The following is a 24,717-nucleotide window of genomic DNA, read 5'->3' on the forward strand; positions in this document are numbered from 1 at the left end:
CACTGCGTGGGTAGGGCATTTCTGGCAAAGAGAAGCTGCTGCCTTTGCAGTTTTTCACTTCCTATCGGTAAGTTCACAAGGGTCACTGGATCAGTCTTTGGAGGAAAGGTAATCTTGGGGCTCCCTGCTCTTGGGATGTGTCTTGGGCTGGATGACTGCCCAGGGCACATGAGGAAAAATATTTAGTTTTACTGCACCTACAGAGCGAGTATGTTTAAAGGCAATTTGCTCTATAGGAAAATTAGCATCTACTCTCCTTGCATAGGTTGACTTTGAAATGAGACTTTTTCCTAATTTTTAACAGAATACCTTTAGCCACACTTTCTTAATATTTCTATTATAGGAACTAAATCCCATGCAACTTAATTCTGATACTCTATACCTAAAACATAGGTAAACACATACATACAAACATACATACAAACATACATTACACATACATACAAACACATACATACACACATACATTAGACATACCTATATAAAACATAGGTACCTATATATTCTGATTAAATTGCCGAAGTATATTTTTTATTACTGTTACATATATCATATTACTGTTACATATCAGTAACATATGAAAACATTCAATGTCACAACATATGTCAAAGTACCTTGTGAAAGAGAAGCCGCAAGGCAGTACCCAGTAAAGATTTTCTAATGGATGGCTAAAAGCTTGCTTTATAATATCTGTTCAGAACCAGCTCATAATAGCTGTTTCATAAATACCAGTTGAATTAAAACACATTTGTTTCATTTCTCTTTTATCCTCTATTCCCCACACCAGTAGTTTGTTTTAATAAAATCTTCTTAACTTACACCTATATGTACTTAGCCCTGCTGGAGGACGGACCACACTGGGCTATAATGAGGGAAAGCAGTGCCTGCCTTCCCTGGGGGAGGTTACAGTCTAGTAAGTGAAAGTCTATTTGCAAGCCTGACTGTCCGGTGTGAAATGAAATACGTGTGGGATTTTGTCACACAAAGGACCCTAAAACCCCTTTACCTAATAAGTATAAAAATCACCACTGACTTGGTGAAAATATCCAACAGATGCTTATGAAAGCTTCCTATTCTTCCCTTTCTAGACTTAACAACATTCAGTCTCGATATTTAACAGTGCTTTAAACTTAACAAATGTACCACGAACATTTGTTAGGGAAAGTTTTCCAGATACTACGTTCACACACAATACAAGTGTAGGACAGCTTAAAATTTGTGAATTAATTTGTTGTTAATCTATGATCAGTAAATTAGTACTATATTTCGAACTTAATGGTTTTCTTTCCTTAACTAATTGGGACAGTCTCTTTGAGGCATCCTAGCATATCAGAAGTGTTTGTTTGTTTTTAAAGATTTTACTTACTTATTTGTCAGAAAGAGCACATGCAGGAGGTACAGCAGGTGGAGGGAGAATGAGGCTGATGCAGGGCTCGATCCCAGGACCCTGGGATAGTGATCTGAGCTAAAGGCAAACACTTAACTGACCGAGCCACCCAGGTGACCTATCAGAAGTGTTTTAAATGTGGGTTCTGGAGCATACTTTTAAAAGTTGGTGTAGTCTATTTACTACACCAGTGTTACCACACATCATTTGCTTCCTTGGGTGCCACTCTCAGTTTATTAATGAGCAATGTGCTAAATGCTAAAACCTCATCGTAGGCACTCTTTACTGATTTTCTGGCTATTGATGGATATTGATAGTTACTGTTTTGAGGGCATAAGTAAACACGTACAGAGTATCCTCACAAAGCTTCCTAACTTACAAGTCTAATTGCTGACAATCTGACCGTTGTTCTTTTCTTTTCTTTACAGATTTTAAACAACCTCAGCATGGTCGTTAAATCAGGGGAAGTGACTGCTGTGGTAGGACCCAGCGGATCCGGGAAAAGCACAGCCCTGCAGCTTATTCAGCGTTTCTATGACCCCAGTGAAGGCATGGTGTGTGTCTTGCAGCAATCTCTCAATACAGGGGAATGGGAGAGTGCAAATGGAGATACATTGGTCAAACGCAAAGGCCTCGCATACACTGAGACCATCTGGATGCACGCAGAGTTGACTTACTGAGTTCTCGACTGAATGGAATGGACTAATTCCCTGCATGGTGGTCACGTTCCGTGAACAACTAGCCCGTTCGCTCAGTGATCTGCACACACGTTCAAAATGGTGTTGCTGCCTCGCCAGTGAACTCACATTTCCATTTCTTTCTCTGTATTGTAACAAAATCATTATTGTGCCTTCAAGTTTTCTAAACCCTAAGTATAGGAGAGGTTGCATGGCTAGAATGAACAAATTGATTGTTGGCTGCTTTGAGAATTTAGGTGTTAAAGAAAAATAATATAATTTCACAAACTACTTCGTTTCTTTTCTCCTTGTGTTTATTTGCCTGTAGACATAGACCCAAACTAAGAAAATAAATATCCATCATTGTCATTTGTTGATTACATATGTCAAATACTTTATGAAAATGATTGCTTATTTTCAAAATGAGCCCCAAGGTATATATGCTCATTTTGTAAATAAAGAAAGCAGAGTCAAGAGAGATGGACACTTGCCCCTGATTTAAACCCAGGTCCCTTAAATGTCAAAGGCTCTGCTCTTTCTACACTCTCAAAGCTGTTCTTGTCAACATCTCCTTGATGCCTTGAGATAGACTCATTTGAGTCTATATCAAGCGGCTTCAACGTCAGGTGTTCCCCGACATGGGTGCTCTGTTACACTGACATGACTAACACGATGGAATTCCTTTCGATGGACCATTCATCCTACAGGTATTCTTTGTACATACCAGCACAACTATACTCTGAATACATAGAAATCATGGTCTCTTGGTGTAAGATTTTTACTTTTTTGCTAATAGTGGTTTTTGCTTATCCCACTTACTGTTTCAATTACGTTTGAACACCAAAGTGTTATTTGATGAATCTTTCCAGAAAGTAAGAGTTACTGTAGAGTATGCCTGCAAGATAGGGACCATTTCTTATTTTCTTGGTAGCTTTTGAAGTCCATTTTTGGTGATAAGTCAAAAGATAATAAAAACATACAAAATACGGTGAATAACTGACCTGACTCCATTGAAAAATTTAAAATCTTCCCATTCCTGGGCCAATCATGTTACATTAAATGACCTTTACATCATTTGTATTTTTACAACTAATTGTTCTACAGCTAGACTTGATTTCAACTCTACATCGTCATTCCAATGTAAATAACCTCATTATAGGAGGAATCATCTGTTAAAATCTTGCGGGTCTCTATTATTTTTCCTCATAGGACAAGTAAACATAACATTTTCATTCAGAACCCTGAAAGATTCCAAGAGATGTGATGTTGTGCTCATGTTCTCTAGGTGACTTTGGATGGCCATGATATTCGCTCTCTTAATGTTCAATGGCTTAGAGCTCAGATTGGGATAGTGGAGCAAGAGCCTGTTCTGTTCTCTACCACCATCGCAGAGAACATTCGCTATGGCAGAGAGGATGCAACGATGGAAGATATCGTTCGAGCTGCCAAGGCAGCCAATGCCTACAACTTCATCATGGACCTGCCACAGGTACCCCCCCCCCAGACCCTCGTTCCAGCGGGGGAACCCAAAAGTTGTAAAAGGAAAGAAAAAGTCCCAAAGCCCAAATTATTAAATTCTTAATGCCATGTTAGGTTGCATTCCTGGAAATGTATCATGAGTTTTCCCCTTTGCCTGAAAGCATATTGTTGTCGATATATTAAAAATCTACCAAACAGGGAACTTTCTTTTAAACGCTCCCTTTGACAAGGGCACAGTCTTCTTACTCCATCTGTTAAGCATTTGTCCAGGCAACTGATAAATTTGTTATGTGGCAATGACTTACACAATGCTCGTGGATGCCTACCAATGTCATTGTTCTTTCATTGCCTTGTGCTTGAACAGCTAATACTGTGGCCTCAGTATTGTATCTCACATATTCAAAAACTCCTCATTTGTCTTCATTTTAAACAATGATAACAAAAACCAACTCTGTATTATTATACGTATTTTATGGCCAATGGTCTGCTAAATCAAAGAAGAGCTCTTATAACCAGTTAACATATATGTAGTGCTTACTACCTACCAGACACTGTTCTGAGCACTTTACATCTCATTTAACACTCACAACCATCCTGTTGGCAGCTACTATTACTATTTTCATCTGTAAAGAGAAAACCAAGTTTCCCAGAGGCCAAATAACTTAATCAAGGCAGGAGAGTCAAAGTTCACACCCATGTGGTCTGGCTCCAGAGTCTGCGTTCTAGATCATTGCCTATTTGGTCTTTTGGATTACCTGTGCGAATAGGATTACAGCTCTGAGTATGATAGAGTCCAGTGGTAAAGAGTATAAAGCTTTGAAATCAGACTGCCTCCATGAAACTCCCAGCTCCTCCATTTGCAAGCTCTATAAACTCGGGCTAGTTACTCTAACCCCTTACACCCCAGCATTTCCTTACCCATTGATTGAGGGGAACAGCATTACCTGCCTCGTGGAGCATCTGGGAGGACTAACGAGGTAATATGTGTGAAGAGCTTAACTTCATGCATTGTACATGGTAAGTGCCCAACTCATGTTGGCTAATAATAAACAAGACAAGAGCCTGACATCATTGTGACATTCCAATATAATGCTAGACATGAAAGATACTCAATAACTTTTTGCTGTCAGTGGTAATGACTATACAACTAGTTTGATCTTTCATTTGCAATACAAAGATAGTGTTAATGTTGTGTTTTTCTGTGTTGCTTAGCTAGAAAAAAGAAGGAAGAATTTGGTAAGTGCTTTAACCCTTTAAAATGGGTTTTCAGGACCCTGATCAACTTTTGCTTTGGTGGAAACTTTTTATTTTTTTTAAGTAGGCTCTGTACCCAGTGTGGTACCCTATATAGAGCTTGAACTCAAGACCCTGAGATCAAGACCTGAGCTGAGATCAAGAGCCAGATGTTTAACTAGCTGAGCCAACCAGGCTCCCCTTCATTGGTGAAAACATTTTATTTCAAGTTGAGCTAGAGAGAAGCATTTATACAATCCAGTGAAGCTGGAAATAAAAGAATGAATTAATTTCTTTTTTTTTCTTTCAAATACTTTATTTGTTGATTTGGCAGAGAGAGAGAACACAAGCAGAGGGAGCAGTAGAGGGAGAGGGAGAAGCAGGAGCCCTGATGAGCAGAGAGTCTGAGCAAGACTCCAACCCAAGACCCTGGGATCCTGACCTGAGCTGAAGGCATATACTTAACTGACTGAGGCACCCAGGTGCCCCCCAAATGGATCAATTTCTTTTTCTTACACACAAATATTGATTAGATAGTATCCTGTTTCAGGAAACAGTATTTCTTTCAGTGAAATTTGGTCCTGTGAAAAGTCATGCTTGAGAAGGAAGCTAGAAAGGATCTTGTAATAATCCCTGCCAAGAGCCATCAAATTGTTCCTCTTCATTACTGTTGTTACCTTCTTCCTAGCAATTTGACACTCTTGTTGGAGAAGGAGGAGGCCAGATGAGTGGTGGCCAGAAGCAAAGAGTAGCCATTGCCAGAGCCCTTGTCCGGAACCCCAAGATCCTGCTTTTGGACATGGCCACCTCAGCACTGGACAACGAGAGTGAAGCCATGGTGCAAGAGGCGCTCAGTAAGGTTTGTTGAAAGTCTGAATTCATTTTTCAAGACCATGTGAAAATGTGCTGTAGGAAAGGCAGCTTGCTGAGAGGAGGCTTGGGGGTGGGGTGGTGGGCTGGGAAGAACAGAATGGAGATGGGGAGGGAAAGAGAAGGACTATCTGGGTCAGTGTCTCCAGTCTATGTAGAAACTACTGACTGACTAGAATGTTCCTCACAGTTGAATAGAAGTCAGTTTGGCTTGCGAAAGCTACAAATATAAATTTTAAATCTTATTAAATCTAACTTACGTGATTTCAAAAAATTTCCATTTTGATTTTAGCTGTTGATTAATAGCAGCAACTGGACCAACATGTGGGGTGTTCACGGCTTTGATAAAGTGCAGTGGCCTTTTCTAATATCTGCAAAGGACCTGTTTGAGGATTTTCCCAAGGACCCAGGATCTGATCACTTGTGGATTCTGAGACCATCCAAATGTCAATGTTAGCTCTTACTGTTAGGGTTAACAGTGCACTGTACATTCCTGCAGATCCAGCAGGGACATACGATCATTTCGGTGGCTCATCGCCTGTCCACAGTCAGAGCTGCAGATGTCATTATTGGTTTTGAACATGGTACAGCAGTGGAAAGAGGCACCCATGAGGAGCTGTTGGAAAGAAAAGGAGTCTACTTCACTCTAGTGACTTTGCAGAGTCAAGGCGATCAGGCTGTCGATGTCGAAGGCACAAAGGGCAAGTGTCTTTTCCATTACACATGTACAGTCTTGAAAGCATTATGTTTGTTAGCTCTCATGGTTTCATGGATTTCTATATATTTTTATATACACTGTCTTATTTGTTCTCCCTAAAGCCCTCGAGGCATATTATAGAGATGATAAGAGAAAAAAACAAAAGCTTAGGAGGTTCAGTTACTTGATCAAGTCAGAGAGCTAAAACCCAGGTTTTGTGGGCAGACGATCTTGATTCCATCCCTCTTGTGCCCCCCTCCCCACTTTGCAAATAAGAAAGCTTTCTTAGAGCACCCTGTGCCCAGTAGGACCTCTATTCTTACTGATTGAGTAAATTAACCAATGACTAAACACTGGAATGCCTATTTTCATGAAAGCAGATAGATACATCAGGCCCTAGCGCATCTTTCTTTTTCAGTCTGAATTTTCAGACTTGATAACTTATCCCAGCCTACATCAACCAACCACTCCAAACGATGTTCTCCACCACATCACCTATCAATTCATGAACTCCACTGGGTAAAACTGTTGCATATATTTCACACATATGATTTCTTCTGAAAAGATTTTTATTTTAAATTTGTTGAATCTAAATTCACCAAAGGGTGAATGAAGGGTTTCCCTTTCATTTTTTTTTTTTAAATTAGCCATGCTATCAGATATCTATTTGTTGGAGATAATACATGGGGTATCACACTGTTCCAATGATTTAATCCTGCTGAGTATTTTCTTAAGTTTGTTTGTTTGTTTGTTTGTTTGTTTAAGTAATCTCTACGCCCAATGTGGGGCTGGAACTCAAGACCCCATGTTCAAGAGTTGCATGCTCTTTGAACTGAGTCAGCCAGGCACCCCCTGCTGAGTATCTTGACATTTTATTTTTGTTAGAATGTGCTGGATAAGTGCTAAGGTTTGTTTTTTGTTTGTTTGTTTGTTTGTTTGTTTTTTTGCTACAACAAAGTTAATAGAATGTTTTAGCATCAGACATAATAAAGATAGGCTAAGCAAGCATAGTAAGTTTTCTTTTGATATGGTTCTCCTTATTGCATACACTAAGGAATGGTTCCTGTTGTGTTGAATAGGGGAAGATGAAACTGATGGGGCCTCACTTGACAGCAAACAGACCTTTTGCAGAGGGAGCTACCAAGCTAGTTTAAGGTAAGCTGAAGCCATTGTCACATTTTAAGGTTTTAAAATATTCTTAGGAGCCCTCCACACCTATGGTCCTCAGGCAATATCTCAGGTACAACCTGGAGATCCTTGAGCTTAGCCCCAGGTTTCATGTACTATGAACATGCAAATGAACCCTTGAATGCTATATTGACATTTCCATTCCCAGTTTAAGGGGAATTTTTTTTTAACTTTGGCTACTTATTATGCGTAGGGTCATGATAGAGCTGCTTTATAATTAAAATGTTGTTAATTGAGCTTAGAAAGCGTATTTAAAAAATCTGTTGGGTCTTGGCCCCTTGATCTAACCATGGTATAGAGCCCTGTTTTACATGGAGGTGAAGTTGCAGCCTTAGGTCCATTCTTTCGCCTGCTGAGCTGCAATTGAATTACAAATGTTCCTGCTTCCAGAGCGACCAGTCTGAATTCAAATCATTCCTTAACTAGAGGAAATAAGAAATATATTTTTTTAGCATTTGAGAAGAATTTCTTTAGACCCCAGCTATTTATTTTCTTATGGCTGAATATAAAAGTATTGACTTTCATCCTGACTTAAGAATTTCAGTAAAATAGTTCTTTAATGTTGAAAGTGTGCATATTAAGAAGGATTCTGCTCTAGAGTATCTGTCTCTCCTCATGAAAACATTACTTATTATTTTTTCCCCTAAGTTAGGAGGTTGTAAATAATGGGTGACAGCTGATTTCCTTACTCTTGCATTTACAATTTCTAGGATATTTAATTCAAGGCTGTACTTCGGGTAAAGGCTCAGTTATAAGACTTGCCCTTTCAAGGTAATATATTGCTTATTGAAAACTGGTTTAAAGAGGCTTAAAATAAAACATTTAGGTAACAACTCCTAGTAATTCAAACACAGATTTATTTTTAATACTCAAAGAATAATGTATAGTGTTGTTGAATCACTATGGTGCACACCTGAATCTAATGTAATTATGTATCAACTATACTAAAAAAAAAAAAAAAGAGCAGTTCATAGAGCTTATGCGTAGGGTTTTTATTTTTCCTTTTGAGAATAAGTCTATTCATAAAAATTTCAAGAAGTGCTGGTTTTATCAAATTTATTGAATTTGGAAAACAATAAAGCAATAGTTTCAAGTTACTTTGGAAGGTTAAAATTTAAAAATTTGCCAAAATTATTAGGTGATTTTTACAGATATTAGGCATTATGTTTAACCATGTTTCTCTTATTGGAAGAAAAAAATTATAAGGGTCATTAGAATCACAATCTGAAAATACTATCTTCTTAAACACAGAAAATGGCTAGGCACCTCTTTTGATTGCAAAGAGGAAGTGATCGATATATTCATGGTCATGTCAACAAGAAAATAAATAAATATATATATATATATATTTTTATTCATTTGACAGACAGAGATCACAAGTAGGCAGAGAGGCAGGTAGAAAGAGGAAGGGAAGCAGGCCCCCTGCTGAGCAGAGAGCCTGATACAGGCCTCTATCCGATCCCAGGACCCTGAGATCATGACCTGAGCGTAAGGCAGAGGCTTTAACACCCTGAGCCACCCAGGCACCCGGAAAATAAATATTTTCTTAACTTTTCAGATGAATAAAATTCTATTTGTTCTAAATAGTTTACTTACAGTTTATTATTAGGATCAAATAACCATTTTTAATATAAATATTTCCTATATGGCTATTAATTCTCACAAATTATACATTTTGGTGACTAGGATGAGAAATCCAGAAATACAATCTACACCCAGAAAGTAGCTATTAACCTCCTGCAGAGAAAGATTTATAAGTTTGAATAAGAAGGTCTGTTAAAAATATCTCATTGTATATGCTGACAGATTTTTTTTTGCTAAAAAATGACTAAATTAAATGTTAATTTATATCTTATTTCCTTGGCTTTGGTCTTTCTGACAGCTCAGTCTCTCTTTAGTAATATATTTTAGGTTCAAGAACAATTTAATGGATAAGAGTAACTAATTTCCTGAAATAATAATGATGAAAGAGAGAGAGAATGTGGGAGAGTTATTTAGTCCCCAAATTAGCTGTTTTTATTTGAGGAGAGAAGTGGTACACAGCTTCTGAGAAGGGGACTGGCCCACGTGGTCAGTTTCTTTCTTTCTTTTTTTTTTTTTAAAGATTTTTATTTATTTATTTGTCAGAGAGCGAGCGAGCGAGAGCGAGCACAGGCAGACAGAGTGGAAGGCAGAGTCAGAGGGAGAAGCAGGCTCCCTGCGGAGCAAGGAGCCCGATGTGGGACTCGATCCCAGGACGCTGGGATCATGACCTGAGCCGAAGGCAGCTGTCCAACCAACTGAGCCACCCAGGCGTCCCCAGTTTCTTTTTTTTAAAAAAGACATTATTTATTTATTTGACACTGAAAGAGAGAGAGAGAAAAAGAGAGAGAGCACAAGCAGGGAGAGCAGCAGAGGAAGAGGGAGAAGCAGGCTCCCCACCAAGCAGGGAACCCCATGTGGGACTCCATCCCAGGACCCTGGGATCATAATCTGAGCTGAAGGCAGACACTGAGCTGACGGAGCCACCCAGGCGTGTGATAGAATTCTAACTCTGGTGCTTATGGTGGACCAGAGGGAGCTGGCAGGTGGGCCCAGGGTTTCCGTGGGACAGCCTATGCTAGAGAGGTGGAAAGGTCTGCCAAATAGGGAAAGAAAGAGAGACTTAAGAAATATAAGAGTCAGTAGAAATCGGAAGCGACAAGGATGTGTTTTGCCATATGCTCATAATTGGGAAGACATCAGCCATGTTTCCTTTTCCATACACTCTACCATGGCTTCCAATGCTCTTAGCGTCTCTCTAGGCCCATGACCTTACATCTCAGCCCCACCATGCACTCTGCTCTGTCCAGTTGACACATGCCCATTCCTCATGCATGCTGAAGACTTCTTGACCTTAGGGAACTAACTCAAAGAAGCGACTCTACCGCTGGAGAGTCTCAGGCCAGGTGGGAGGCGGTTGAGGTGTCCCAGATGGCATTTTGATAGCAGGGAGGTGGGATGAGGAGTGGGTTCAGGCCCAATCATTATGAGGTTTGGCAAGAGTGGGAATGTGCAAGAGCAAGGAAGAGGAAGGACTCAAGACACACACACCCGCTGCACCTGGGTGACTAAGAGGGTGGCGGTGCCACTAACAGGATGTGGGAACAAAGCAGAGGAATGAACGGATGTGTTGGTGCTTCCTCAGGGGCCTAGTTGAGCAGGTATAATAGGCAAGTGCCTATTGGTCTTTGTCTAACTTCACTTGGATACAAACGAGGGAGAGGGATTTGTGGGTGGGTCCATCTAGCTCCTCGGCTCTGGCTCTCTCTTTACGCCTTCTTACTTCAGATGAGGTGTTTTGATAATGTAACAACCTCCACTCATCTTCAGCTTGCCTCTATGACTTTCTCCCTCTCCCTCTGCTGCTCCCCTGCTTGTGCTCTCTCCGCATCCCCCACCCCCTGCCAAATAAGCAAATAAAATCTTTAAATAGAAGAAGAAGAAGAAGAAAATCTTAGTAGGGGCCCCATTTTCCTCCTATTAGCTCATTTGTATCCAGGTCGCCTTACACTAGAGTAAACATCAGGTGTAACTAGAGAGAGAAAGGTTTCCGAAACTACAACCTACAACCAAAAGAAGGTAAAGGGGCTGGTCTGTTGCCATGGTAGCAATCAGCCAACCACGTGGATTCCGAATGGATTTGAATCTTGGACTTTTTGTTGGTAGACGGGTCGGGCAGCTTTCCTCTCCTTCTCTCCCTCCTTCCTTGAGCACCCTCTGAATCAGAGTCTAGGTCAGGGTCAAATTTAAACAGCTACACTGCAGGAAGAGTTCTGCGAAATCTAACAAGCCTGGTTGCAATGTTACCTGCAAACTTTTCTGTTTATTTGACTTCTGTGACGTAAGTCAGTCCTGTTCCAACTTGCCCATAACCTACGGACTCTTTCATATTTCTGTTTATTTTCAGAGCTTCCATCCGAGAACGCTCCAAGTCTCAGCTTTCTTACCTGGTGCACGAACCTCCGTTAGCTGTTGTAGATCACAAGTCTACTTATGAAGAAGACAGAAAGGTCAGGCACCAGTCGCTCTGGGGAGCGGAGGCAGTCTTTCCTGGGGACTACTGCATGACCTTTAAACTTGAGAATATGAGTTTCCAAGGCACAGATCCAGTAATGTTCACTAAGTCAGATTAAATGGGAGAACCCATGAGGATGTGATGAAAACTCTAAATTCTACACAATGTATTAAAAGAAATGCAGAGAAATTAATTACTGTAAGGACATCTGGTAACTGAAACTGGACTATAACGGTTAATCGATAGTTTTCAGATGAACCATCGAAACAGACACAGACAAATTACATATGTTTAGATTATTTGATCATATATGTACAATTTTAAGAGTTTTTAAGAATACCTGAAAAACAATTTTTCTCAAATTTTTAAATCTTCTTAAATTATAACAACCTTGGCAGAAGTGCATATTCCCCAGAGGGGAATACCTTATACAAGGTATCGCAATTTTTGAATGAACAGAGGTTAAATACGTTTTATGGACAGTTGTTTACCTCTCATAGTTTTACCATAACTTTTTTAGGATACATCTAAAATTAACACTATTAATGTTAATATAGTTCAAAACAACACCAAAAATTGAAAGAAACAGGAGAGGAATCAACAGACACAGCACTATTTCTCCTAAGGATGCAGGTCCTCAAAGCTATCTTGGGCATCTTAACCTTCACAGCAGGCGCCCATCATTCCCCTCCCCAAAGCCTTTCCTAATGTCTGCACTTCATTCTCCCGCTGAGAGTCTCACTTTCAACCCCCCACTAACTCTTCATTTGAACCCTTTCATGACAGTTTTCTTATTGAGTCTCATTTGGGGTCTTATTCCTTTACTTAATTACAGCTTCTTAAAAGTAGTGACTATATATTATTTGTGTTTGTATCCCCTTGGGCACTTAGGCCAATGCCTCATTAGGCTATCAGGAGATTCTAAAACTAGGATGAAAAATTGAATTTCTATAGTTCAGTAAAGCTGAAACCGTAAGATTTATCGAAGCAAGCAAGTCAAGGAATATTTCAATTACAAGCACATCCATTATGCATGATGTCATCTCAAACTGTCTTTAAAAAATTTAAAATGAGAATCTGTTTTGGAAATAATTATAAACCTTTGTTCACAGTGACAAATGTGGAATAAAGTACAGTCTTCCTTATGATGTTATGACTATGACAGAAGGATTATGAAGGCTTTCTTGGTTCTAATCATTAGGAATGAATACATGGATGTCTCAATATCCAGTGGAGTTGGTTTAAACAAATTTCATAGAGAAACACTTTTTTCTCAGGAGCAGCAGAGAGAGAAAACACATTTAGCAAACATGGTTGTTTACTGCATCTTGCCATTAAGGACTCAGCTCTTTTTCTAGATCTAGAGATAGGTATTTCATTTATTTGCATGGTGCTGCCTTTAACAACAACAAGATGCCTTATATAAGTAGTCTAGTCAAGCTCCACGGGACAAAGAAACAACCGCTACATTGAGATTTCAAATGTAAGGGTACCAATCATACTTGAATTCTGCATTATGGTTTGTTTTTCTAGCTTCTGTAACTATTTGACAACAAAAGCAAGACAGAAAGGAAGGAAGGAGGGAGGAGGGAAGAAGAGACGGGAACAGGGGAGAAAGAAAGGAAAAATGGAAGGAAGGGAGGAAGGAGAAGAAGAAAATCTAATTCTGTTCTTGCTGTTGAAACTGGCAGGTGGCCCCGCACAGCTACAGAGACAGATTCCTGGAGATCTGGAGATCAGATTGCCGCAGGGTTTTCATGATATGGAGGAAACCTAGAAAGGAACCATTTAAATAAGAGGAAACCTAAATCAAATATACAGACCAGTTTTAGAGAAGTAAAAATGCTCTATAAAATAGTTTACTTCTCGGTGTTGTAAATTAGAATGGAATAATCAACTCATGTGAATGTAAATCAATGTCATGTTTAAAAGATGTCACTTCCTATTCTCTCTCCAGTGAGGAGAGAAGGAAGAAGGGGGAAAAAGGGAAGCCACTGTGATCTTTTCTCTGAGAAAATAAGATCTTATGCTTATATTAATGTACTCATTTGTATGGTAATGATATTAGAGTTTTTTAGATTTAAATTTTAGTTTTTTAGATTTAAATTAACACATTTTTTAAAAGATTTTACTTATTTATTTGGGGCAGAGAGGGGTAGAGAGAGAGGGAAAGAGAATCCTCAAGTAGACTCCATGTTGAATGCAAAGACCCATGCAGGGCTGGGTCCCAGGACCCTGATATCATGACCTGAGCCAAAATCAAGAGTCGGACGTTTAAACAACAGAGCCACCCAGGTGCTCCCACCAATTTTTTAAAAAGAAACAGTGGAATAAATACCATTTAATTTATGGAATTTTTAGTCCCAAGTAATACTTTAAAGTACTTTAAATATGTGGGATATTCTAATCCCAAGTAGATTTTAAAGCATTTTAAAAGTTAACTGAATTCCAGAAAGACCAATACTGGCAAAATCCTTTCTTTTTCTCATTTTATGGAGGAGTTCTAACCTTATCTGTTGACTGGGAAGTGTTCTATCTTATGTTGCAATGCAAAAAGTTTACTTACATAAAGGAATTATCTCCACCTTGTGGTCTCTTAGAGTTTTGACTCTGGGCATTTAGAAGAGATGGTTGCCTGAGAAGATTGTATTTCCAGACACAAAGTGGGGTTACATGAGACCAAGGTCTCCTAGTTAGCTGGTAACAGAGCTAAGAGTGCAGCCTGTTTCTTCCCACTCTCCAAGCTGTGATTTGGGCTCCTATAACTGGAGTCAGATCTTAGCTATGATGCTGATAAAATTAAATGGAGGATTAGGGGGAACCTACAGACCAGAGGTGCCAGTCTTTGATGGAGGCATGTCTCTCAGGGAAACTAATGAAGTAGAATCTATAGGAATTCAAGCCAAGGTCACACATTTGAAACCCATCACAGCCAACTTAGAAGATAGAGTTTAAATATTCTATAAGAGGACAGAGACAGGACACTTAACAAATGACTTTCAGTATGTGTCCATTGGGACAACCTCTGCTCCTTTGGCATAGTTACCATTTCTTATCATCAAATCTTGAAGTCATTATTGAGGCAGGAGGTCCGGATGGATTGGCACACAGAAACCAGCATAACACTGTATAGAAAGTAGGACATAAGATTTAAGTAGGAAGTTATATTTTCACCTGACCTATAAGAGGAGATGGAAGGAAGGAACATCCACCACTGAACCATCTGCATAGTAGGAGAGCTCAGTGGTTTGTTTTTTTTTTGTTTGTTTGTTTTTTTTAATAAATGTTTCATTGCATGTATGCACCATGGGCATAGAAGTTTCATTCATTCTTTCATCCAGTAAATATTGATCATACATCTGCTGTGTGCCAAGGATTGTGTTACAGATGCAAAGATGAACAAGAGCCACCATCCGTCTCCCTGTACTGGACTTGCTAGCAGGATACTTCTTTACATGAGATAAACACATATGCGCGGTGCAACTTGACCTTGCTACAATAAAGGAAACCTATCAACTTTTATAATTTCATCTCTTTCTGTGAGTTACTGCTTTGCCATAGATGCAGGGAAGATGAATAAATCATCTTGAGCTTTTTTAGAAGACTAAATTTGTCTTTAGCTTTGCAAAAATTAAAGGAAAAAATCTGTACACAATGACTTTATATTTTGTGTTCTTCTATTCTTCCACTATTCTTTTTTTTTTAATTCTCTTACTATTTTTTTAAGCTTTATCATATAAGTCAATCAGAAGTCAGTTACCCAGGGGCAGGTTTTCTAGTTTTTGCATCATTCAGGCTTGATGGTGCATCTTTTGGGGGGTGGGTCAGGGGACAGTTTCCCATAAAGTCCAATATCTAGTGAAGGAGGATTAAAAGATCATTATTCAAATCAATTAAAATTTGTCTCCTGTTAGTTTATCTTGGAATGATAACTACTGGAAAAAAAATCACTTTGTATTATTTTTAAATGTCTCAGGTATTGTTGCTTAGGGTTAGGGATACCTTCAAGAATCAGAAAGCCAAGGAAACTTCTGTCATGTTGGGCTGTGAGTTGGCTCTCTCATAGGGCCCTGGTTCTGGGAAATGTCAGAGTCTGATGTGCCTAGATGTACAGCACAGCTGATACTTCCCAAGTGTATAATCATGGAATCCTGGGCATTTTGCTCCAGAAGGAGTCTTGGAGATTACATACTGCTGGGAATCTCACAGACTGGACTTTATTATTAGAATTACCCGAGGAGTATTTTTAAAACACAGATTCATACTCAGGCTTACTAAATTCGACTTTCTGGTGATGGGGACCCAGGAATCTGTATTTTTAATCATTGATCCACCGTAAGTCCAGCAAGCATCCTCATCTGGACACTAACCACTGTCTAGAATGGTAAAGGGTCTACATTTTGCTCGATTGCAAGCTTCCAAGTTAGCCTGACACAATTTCATGGGTGCTGGCAGAATATGCAAGCGTCCTGAGCCAGAGACAAAAAAACATTATTCACAGCAAGAATAGTATCCAGAGTTTATCATTTGCACTGGTTTCCCAGCCCAACCCCCAGATTTAACAAGGCCGGTTGATAACCAGCAAACAAAGGGGAGGTGTTGGGGGTGGGGGAGAATCCTGAGCTGGAGGAGCTTGATTGTTTTATAATGGACAGTAAACACATCTGCTCTTTTCTTGGGTTGGAGATATCATCTCTGTCCTCTAAGGCTATTTGATATGCAAATGTCCTTGAAAAAATAGTCTGGATAGAGGTAGTCAGTGCGTCTGCATAAGATGTGAAGAAACACAAGACACCCATAGAAAGTTGTCTTCCCCAAACAACTTAATCCAACTCTCTCATTTTGAGGATGAAGTAACGGAGCCCCAGAGAGCTAAATATATTCCATAGGTGGCTACACTGGGCTCATCCAAGAACCTTGTTCTTTCTATACTTGTTCTACTCATGCTTTTCTTTCTTTCTTTCTTTCTTTCTTTTTTTTTTTTTTTTAAAGATTTTATTTATTTATTTGTCAGAGAGAGAGGGAGGGAGCACATGCAGACAGAGTGGCAGAAAGAGACAGAGAGAAGCAGGCTCCCTTCTGAGCAAGGAGCCCGATGTGGGACTCGATCCCAGGACGCTGGGATCATGACCTGAGCTGAGGGCAGCCGCTTAACCAGCTGAGCCACCCAGGCACCCCCTACTCATGCTTTTCTAGTCCCTCTTCTTCCTCCCTGGAATTGATTTATAGAGTTAATAGGTTGTCAGAGATGAAATTATTGAACAGAAGGATTTGCTGCATGAATGTATAGTGACAAGTGCAGATGTTGAGAGCAGGCCAGGAGAGAATTTGCAATGGAGGCAATAAGAAATCCATCACCTGCCAAGCTGTCTTCCACCCTAGTTGGCTTGCAGTGATAATGACATAACATCACACAAAGTATTATTTAAACTAAATTGGTAATGTGGTCTTTGACTTTGGAAGCAAAAGGAGAGTATTTGAATTTCCTTGCTGTTGCCTGTTCCTGACATTCAACTACCTAAAGGGTAAATTATCATGTATTAATGAAACAGAACACTAATTAATAGTTTTGTAGTCAATTTGTTGTATTTTTGTATATTTTAATAGAAAGAGTAAAAAAAAATCAATGCAGATCTATACAAGCCACCTAAAATCTTTTAAGTGAAGTCAGTAATAAATTTAACAAATGATTGATTAGTACTACAAATCATGCACTGAGTAATATCTATAGCAAGGGAAAATGATAGTAAAAATTATGGGATTATGATTATAATATTTACTTTAAAGAGGACAAAAATTTGTTAGCTCTGACACTTCAATGACAACAACTAAAGAGATCAGAATAGGGAAATATTAAAACAGTTTTCACGCCTTGAAAAGAATATGTAGAATTTAGAAATCCTGAATGGATTACCATTTTCTTTCTTTCTTTCCTTTCTTTTTTTTTTTTTTTTTTGGATTACCATTTACTTCTGGGCACTAATTAAGGGAAATCTTACAGAAAGCATGTCAATGGTAACTGTTGACACCATTTAATACATTTTAATAATTATTTTGCCTTGTTTCAGATACACTGCCCTGCCCTAGCACTTTAGTCAGTTACTAGATTGGAGAACTTTACCATTTATGAAGGATTCACCTTGAAATTTTTATGAGTCCTCAATTATGTAAATAGCACCATACCCCCCAAAATTTTATAAATTGGAGGGGTTACTTTTTTCAAAGATTCAACATATTTATTTATTACTCCCCTGGAGGTAATAAATAAATAATTGTGAAATGAAATAAATAATAGATAAGTAAATATCTAATTGTGAAATAGATAAATAATGTATCCAAATAAACAGATAAATAAATAATAAATATCTAATTGCAAAATGGAAACCACAAGTTCGCCTTCAGTTGAGTACCCACCAAGTGTGTCCCTTCCAAGTCCCAGGGTGGTCTCAAGGAATTCAAAACCATTTCTTACAAAACAATGAATCACAGCATCTCATAGAACTTAGAGGTCACTCATAACCAGTCAAACCATGACTTTTAAATCTGTGAATACCAGAGGGTCTGCTGTATAAGAAAAGAACATAGGCAAAAATATCTGCGTGTACCTTGAGTGACTAATGTACCCTTTTTTCCCCTCAAGGACAAGGACATTCCTGTGGAAGAAGAAATTGAACCTGCCCCGGTTAGGAGGATTCTAAAATTCAATGCTCCAGAGTGGCCCTACATGCTGGTAGGGGCCGTGGGGGCTGCTGTCAATGGGTCAGTCACACCACTCTATGCCTTTTTATTCAGCCAGATTCTTGGGGTAAGTGAACAGATGGATTAACTTTTGTTTTCTGATTTTTGTTTTGTTTTGTTTTTCCATCAGTGGATATTGTCATTTTTGATGGGTTGGCTTTGTATTTTAATGGATTGAGCTTTCTTTTCCTCATTTCTAAAGGATTCAAAGTGCCCCGAGTCTCCATCCACAGAAGATAAGAAGACGAAGCTAGGTACTCTCATTTGTGGGGGGCAGGATACTCTTCCAGTCATCGTGTCTGTAAAAAGCTGCAATGTGGCTGCGAATGTAGTGTTAGGAGAGGGCAATTTCCCTAGATGCAAACAAAATCAGAATGCAAAGCAGGTTCGTTGAATAATACAGAAGGATTTTAGGGTCATTTTGATCTTGCAGAAATAGCTGAGGTGCAAAGTTGGCTTATAAAAGCAGGTGTGAGTACGCGTTGTAGAATTGTCTGCTCTGCTGATTGCACCATTGAAATGGCAGGTGGGGGAGGAAACAGGAAAAGGAAGAGAGAAGTAAAACGAGGCATGGATAAAGAATAAGCTTATTTCAATTTTTCACTTCCCAGGCATTTTGATAGTCTCCATTTGACTTCACTGCTACAATAAAAAATAATAACTATAAGCATGAATTGACACTATCTAAGCACTTTAAATATAATAGGTCACTAAATTTTCCTAGTAACCACCTCAGGTAGATATTCTTATTGTTCCTGTTTTACAAAGAAGCGAAACAAGGTATACAGAACTTCAGATAGCAAATAATGGATCAGGGATTCAAATCCAATGTAACTGGAGAGCCAGGTTCTAATAAAACTCTCACTGTAAAATTAGTTATTGAAATGCTGCCAAGTTTTTTAGTTGAAATTTACCCACATACACAGATCCCATTATATTAACAAGGAGAAAAACCTAGAATCTAGATAACTTTATTAATTTGTTCATAGTGAAACAGGCATTAGGTGGTAGGGCCAGGACTAGAACTGAGCTTTTCCGAAGCCCTAGGCTGAAGAATTTAGGCACACCGGACTGTCAGAGCTTGCCAAGAGTCCTGAGCGTTAGTTTCCCTTCTACTTCTCTTTCTTTGGTGGCCTCTCTGGAAGAGGTCCTGACCCGAATAATGTCCCCAAGGGCACGAATCATACAGAAAGACTTGGAGAGTCTACAAACAAAATCAAGTCAATTGTGTCAGGAGGGCCCAGCCGGGGCTTTAATTTCCATACTGCCCCCTTGTGGTAAGTGAGGAAATCATGGTAATTTCGGAGAGGTAGGAAATTGGAAACTGGGCCCTTCAACCCTGGTAAATTGAATTTCTGGTTGTGTGAAAGCCTTTATGATGACAATCTTTTAAATAATTAACTTATATTGCTTACTTTCTGGTAAGTACAATATCCTAAATATAATGGAAATGTTCTTTTACTTACTCAACAGATGTTTGCGGGTTGTCTCCTATAGATACTGTGCTAGGAACTTGGGATTGCATTCAATCATGCTGGCTTCTCTAATAGAGTTTGTAGTCTATGAGGAAGAAAGACATTAAACACAGAAATCTACCCATAATTCAGCAAATATTTATGAGTCACTTATTGTTTGTCAGATAGACATCGTTGCTGGGATTGAGGCTAGAGGGAGGAACAAGAAAACCAAAGCCCCTCCTTGCTCTCATTACGCTGACATACTAGTAGGGAAAGGCTCTGGAAATGCATCTCACTGAGCAGTCATGAGATAGATGTAGAAAGGGTGGTGGATAGGATTGAATTCTGTAAAGACCCAACTAAGTTCTAGATGTTTGCTTTAAAAAATAAATCTGGGGGGTCCCTGGGTGGCTCAGTGGGTTGAGCCTCTGCCTTCGGCTGGGGTCATGATCTTAGGGTCCTGGGATCGAGACCCGCATTGGGTTCTCTGCTCGCAGGGAGCCTGCTTCCCCCTTTCTCTCTGCCTGCTTCTCTGCCTACTTGTGATCTCTCTTTCTGTCAAATAAATAAATAAAATCTTAAAAAAAAAAAAATCTGGGATACTATCTTCCTTCCTGATCACCACTTTCTTAGAAAAACAGGGCGAAGAATACATTTACTCAGCCTTATCCAAACTCTTATATGAGCTGTTGTGGAAAGAGTGCTGGATTCCCAACCAGGAGATCTTTTCTTCTGAAACTAGGTCTTCTAGATGCTTTTCAAGCACCATATGCCCTGCCATTTCTTTGGGCCCTGGGTTCCTCAACAATAAAAGGAAGGATTGACAAAAATGGTTTCTAAGATACCTTCCAGCCCTATTAGTGTATGAAGTGGCCAAGTTAGAAAAAATTTGATTTTTCAAATTTTTAACCTCTGCTCTTCTAGAGCATCCCCCGCATTGTTGGTAGTGAGAATAGTCTCTGTGATTCTTCGGGTCACAACCAGGAATTCTAGGAAAAACTCAGCTTAAGCCTTTAGCTTAAGGGCTGCAGTACCAGAGTAACAGGATCTAGTTGGAGAAATCCAAAGTCTGCTCACGGTTAATGTTCTCACAGGGTTATATTTGCTAAGCGAATGATGCTAAACGAAGTACTATTTTCCCTCTCTGATAAAGAAGATCATTTCTGTTTGTCTCTTAGCATAATTACCACATATTCATCAGCAGATTCATGATACTTTCATCTCACAGGGTATAATCATGAGTCAGATAATAGTCTGTTTGTAATTACGCTATTTTCATCCTGACATACCTAAAGGGCACAATATTCACATTTGGTGTATTGAAACCACAGTTTGGAATGGAGACCCAGCGAATGATTGGACACTGAGGAGCCTGGTTGTTAATCGAGTGAGGCATCGATGCACACATAAAACATAATTTATCTGATTCACTTTCCATGGGTCTAGTTGACTTGGAAAGTGTACAAGTATTCCAAGCACAGCAATGTTGATGTAGCCTGCTGGGAGAAAACATGAACTTTGGAGCCAGCCAGCCCTGGATCTCTGCGAGCATTTGAACAAGTGGCTTTTCCTTGATGAGTCTTGGTTTCCTCATCTGGAATGAGGGGCAAGAAAATCTACCTTACTGGGTTGTTTTAAGAAGCCTAATCTTCATCTAAGTTAAAGTAGGCTAACTAACACATTTGGCCTCTGGTAAATATCAAGAGTTTAGTGAATGTTTCTTTTCTCCTTAAACAAACTTATCATTACAAAAATGGCAAATGTATTAAAAGGAAACCTATGGATAGGTGGCCTTTTGGGTTACATTTAAACAAGTATATACAAAGGACTCATGGGGTAGAATTTTGTGAAAAAGGTTATGGATAGACAGATACCCAGTCTTTAACTGGACAGTCGTGTGGATCTAATATTAGCCAAATACTTGTTTGATACTGAGAAGATGAGTAATGTCAGGAGCCAAGAGAGCCTGCCAGGAAGAAAACCACTGGAATCAGAAAAATAGACATTTCCTTATCTAATAACCACTAGCTAAATGAACTTGGATAGAAGGTTTGATAGTTTGGGCTCTAGTTTTCCATCTATAAAATAAAAGTTAAGTTGACTAATCTGCACTTCTATGGTCCTATAGTCCATGATTGTAATAGGTGACATGAGGGAGCAATGGGAAATTGTGGAATCACAGCTTGGGGTTTGGGGAATTTGTATAGTCATTTTTTAAAAAAAGATTTTATTTATTTATTTGACAGAGATCACAAGTAGGCAGAGAGTCAGGCAGAGAGAGAGAGAGAGAGGAAAGGAAGCAGCATCCCTGCTGAGCAGAGAGCCTGATGCAGGGCTCCATCCCAGGACCCTGGGATCATGACCTGAGCTGAAGGCAGAGGCTTTAACCCACTGTGCCACCCAGGCGCCCCTGTATAGTGATTTTTAAAACCAAAAAAACAGGTCTTTAAATCCCTAAATTAGTAAACTCTGTAAATGTATGAGTTATTCTGTGCTGGGAAGAATGAGCATGTAATCTTCTGATCCCACTTCCACCAGTATTAAGAACCATGAAGACCCTAGAAACAGTAAATCTTTAATCTAGAACCCCTCCCTGCACTTTGGAATTTGTGATGATTTGAATAGGTTACTTTGCTTTACAAAAAAGGATTTGTTAATGAAGTGGTATACATTGTTTTCAAGAGATTTATCTGGTATGTGGCAGGCACTCAATACATATTTATTGAATAAATGGTTTCTTTTGAGCAACTGCTTGTTGGGATTGTTCTGGTTACTTAAATTAACTTAGAACAATAAATAAGGCTGTCCAGTGCATACTTTTTCTGAACTGAGAGTTCCCTCACTTAGCTCAAATTAGGAAGTTTTGTTGTACCTGAAATCCGTTTCCATATAGAGCAAGGTCATTAGAATATGCAGCTGTTCTCCCCTTGTCTTATTGCAACAGCTGAGTCCCCAGTCATTTGCTCGAGCATACGTCTGCAAGTTCAGAGTATGCTCATAAAGTATAGTCTGCTCCTAATTATACACTCAAAACACCCCACTCACAACTTCCAGAGTGTTTTTTTGGCGGGGGAGGGTGTGGGTGGAAGGATGTTTTCAACCTCCCCTGATTTAGAAAGAACAACCTCAGATTGTTCTGAGGTTGTTCCAGTTAATGCCTTGATAGCTACTTTAATGATGCTATGATTCACATATATAAATTGGTATACATACATATGCATATATATGTCTATACATATATATACACATATATGTATGATACCTGAATGGGAAAATCATCTTTATTGCTTCTACTATTTGAGAAGGGCAGAAGTCATGATAACACTCTTCGTTCCAGATAACATTCTAATCTTCCCTCCTTTCTTCCCTTCTTTCCTTCCTTCCTTCCCTCCTCCCATCGTTCCTTCCTTTTTTTCTTTGCCTTATTACATAAAGGATTTGAGATATTGCATCATATTTTTCATCTCTATCAGTGAAAAGCCAACACAATTGCCTGCATCAGGCTAAGACCCTGAGATCATGACCTGAGCCGAAGGCAGAGGATTAACCCACTGAGCCACCCAGGCACCCCTACATCAGGCTAAGAAATCAGACCAAAATTCTGAAAATTATTGCTGTTGGTTTTCATTTGCCAAGTTTTCTTTCCCACGGGAATTAAAGTAGACATGCTCATAGATAACTTTGGTCTAATTACTAATATGTTCTCTTAACTCAATGGTTAAGAGAAACTTCTTTTAAACGTATTTTATTTCTTTTGCTCTTGTTTGTAATAATAAAGTAATATTTTTGCTTACTATCTTATGAAGACTTTTTCACTTCCTGATAAAGAAGAACAAAGGTCACAGATCAATGGTGTGTGCCTGCTATTTGTAGTAGTGGGCTGTGTATCCCTTTGCACTCAGTTTCTGCAGGTAAGGAATTTTATTTTTTAGTAAGCGATTTAGCTATTTCCTCCCTTTTCATGTTAAAATATCACTAAAGACTCCTTTATGTTTCAGGGATATGCTTTTGCTAAATCTGGAGAACTCCTTACAAAAAGGCTACGGAAATATGGTTTCAGAGCAATGTTAGGGCAAGACATTGGCTGGTTTGATGACCTCAGAAATAGTTCTGGGGCACTAACAACAAGGCTTGCTACGGATGCCTCCCAAGTTCAAGGGGTAAGCTTTGGGAAGTGGGGGAGACAAGGCATGTTATTAACTGGAGTAAACATTTTTTCCTTTGAGCATTCTGATAATCACCTATATGTTTCCCATGAAATAAGAACTCACAAGATTGAGATGTCCCAGAGCCACATTTCCCACCAGCCTGACGGACAGCAGTCTCTCTCAGGCAATGTGCAGAATCAGTGCCATGAGTCAAATCTGTCAGGGTAGATTTTTTTGGGAGTCTAGCAACTGAGAAATTTCCTAAGACTCATTCCTCAGATCATTTTCAGGCCCAGAGGTTTGGATTCCATGAGACTTAATGGCGCCCCCCAGAGGTGGAAGCAAAGCCTCCTCACACAGGTGCCCAGTGGACAGGTAATCTTAGGAAAAGAGATCTTAGTTGCCTCTGTAAATGCCAATCCGGAAACTGAAGAAACTCATAGAGGCACTCATAGAGACAAAGCTGTGATTTCTGGACCCCAAAACCTGCAGCCTTCGTTGTTCAGGTGACTCATCCATGTGTAAGGTGAGGCAATGCTTTTAGAAAACCAGTGGGTTGTATTAAAGTGATGAGAGTCAAATGTGCCATCCAGCACCTCTGCTCACTTTCTGTGGACATAAAAAGAAAGAAAGGGAGAGGAAGGAAGGAAGGAAGGAAGGAAGGAAGGAAGGAAGGAAGGGAGACGAAAAAGGAAAACCACAATTTGTGAGGTTCTTGAAAGGAAAACCCTCAGGATTGAAAAACTGAGTACTGTATGTCTTGACTCATAGCCAGCTCAACCAAAAATATGGACAATGGTATGAGAG

The 24,717-nt window shown here is 39.3% G+C and overlaps 1 protein-coding gene across 2 annotated transcripts in view; it reads left to right on the forward strand.

The window, feature by feature from the left end:
• Nucleotides 1-24,717, forward strand: part of ABCB11 (ATP binding cassette subfamily B member 11) — a 97,266-nt gene that overhangs the window by 53,120 nt on the left and 19,429 nt on the right. For both annotated transcript variants that reach the window (XM_059167108.1, XM_059167109.1), the window contains 9 exons: nt 1,816-1,941; nt 3,350-3,553; nt 5,465-5,635; nt 6,146-6,347; nt 7,423-7,498; nt 11,460-11,562; nt 18,208-18,372; nt 23,569-23,673; nt 23,761-23,922. In XM_059167108.1, the coding sequence (XP_059023091.1) occupies nt 1,816-1,941; nt 3,350-3,553; nt 5,465-5,635; nt 6,146-6,347; nt 7,423-7,498; nt 11,460-11,562; nt 18,208-18,372; nt 23,569-23,673; nt 23,761-23,922 (1,314 nt within the window). The remainder of the gene's footprint in view (nt 1-1,815; nt 1,942-3,349; nt 3,554-5,464; nt 5,636-6,145; nt 6,348-7,422; nt 7,499-11,459; nt 11,563-18,207; nt 18,373-23,568; nt 23,674-23,760; nt 23,923-24,717) is intronic.

This window comes from Mustela lutreola, chromosome 3 (genome assembly GCF_030435805.1).
Source record: "Mustela lutreola isolate mMusLut2 chromosome 3, mMusLut2.pri, whole genome shotgun sequence".
NCBI classification, from domain to species: Eukaryota; Metazoa; Chordata; class Mammalia; order Carnivora; family Mustelidae; genus Mustela; species Mustela lutreola.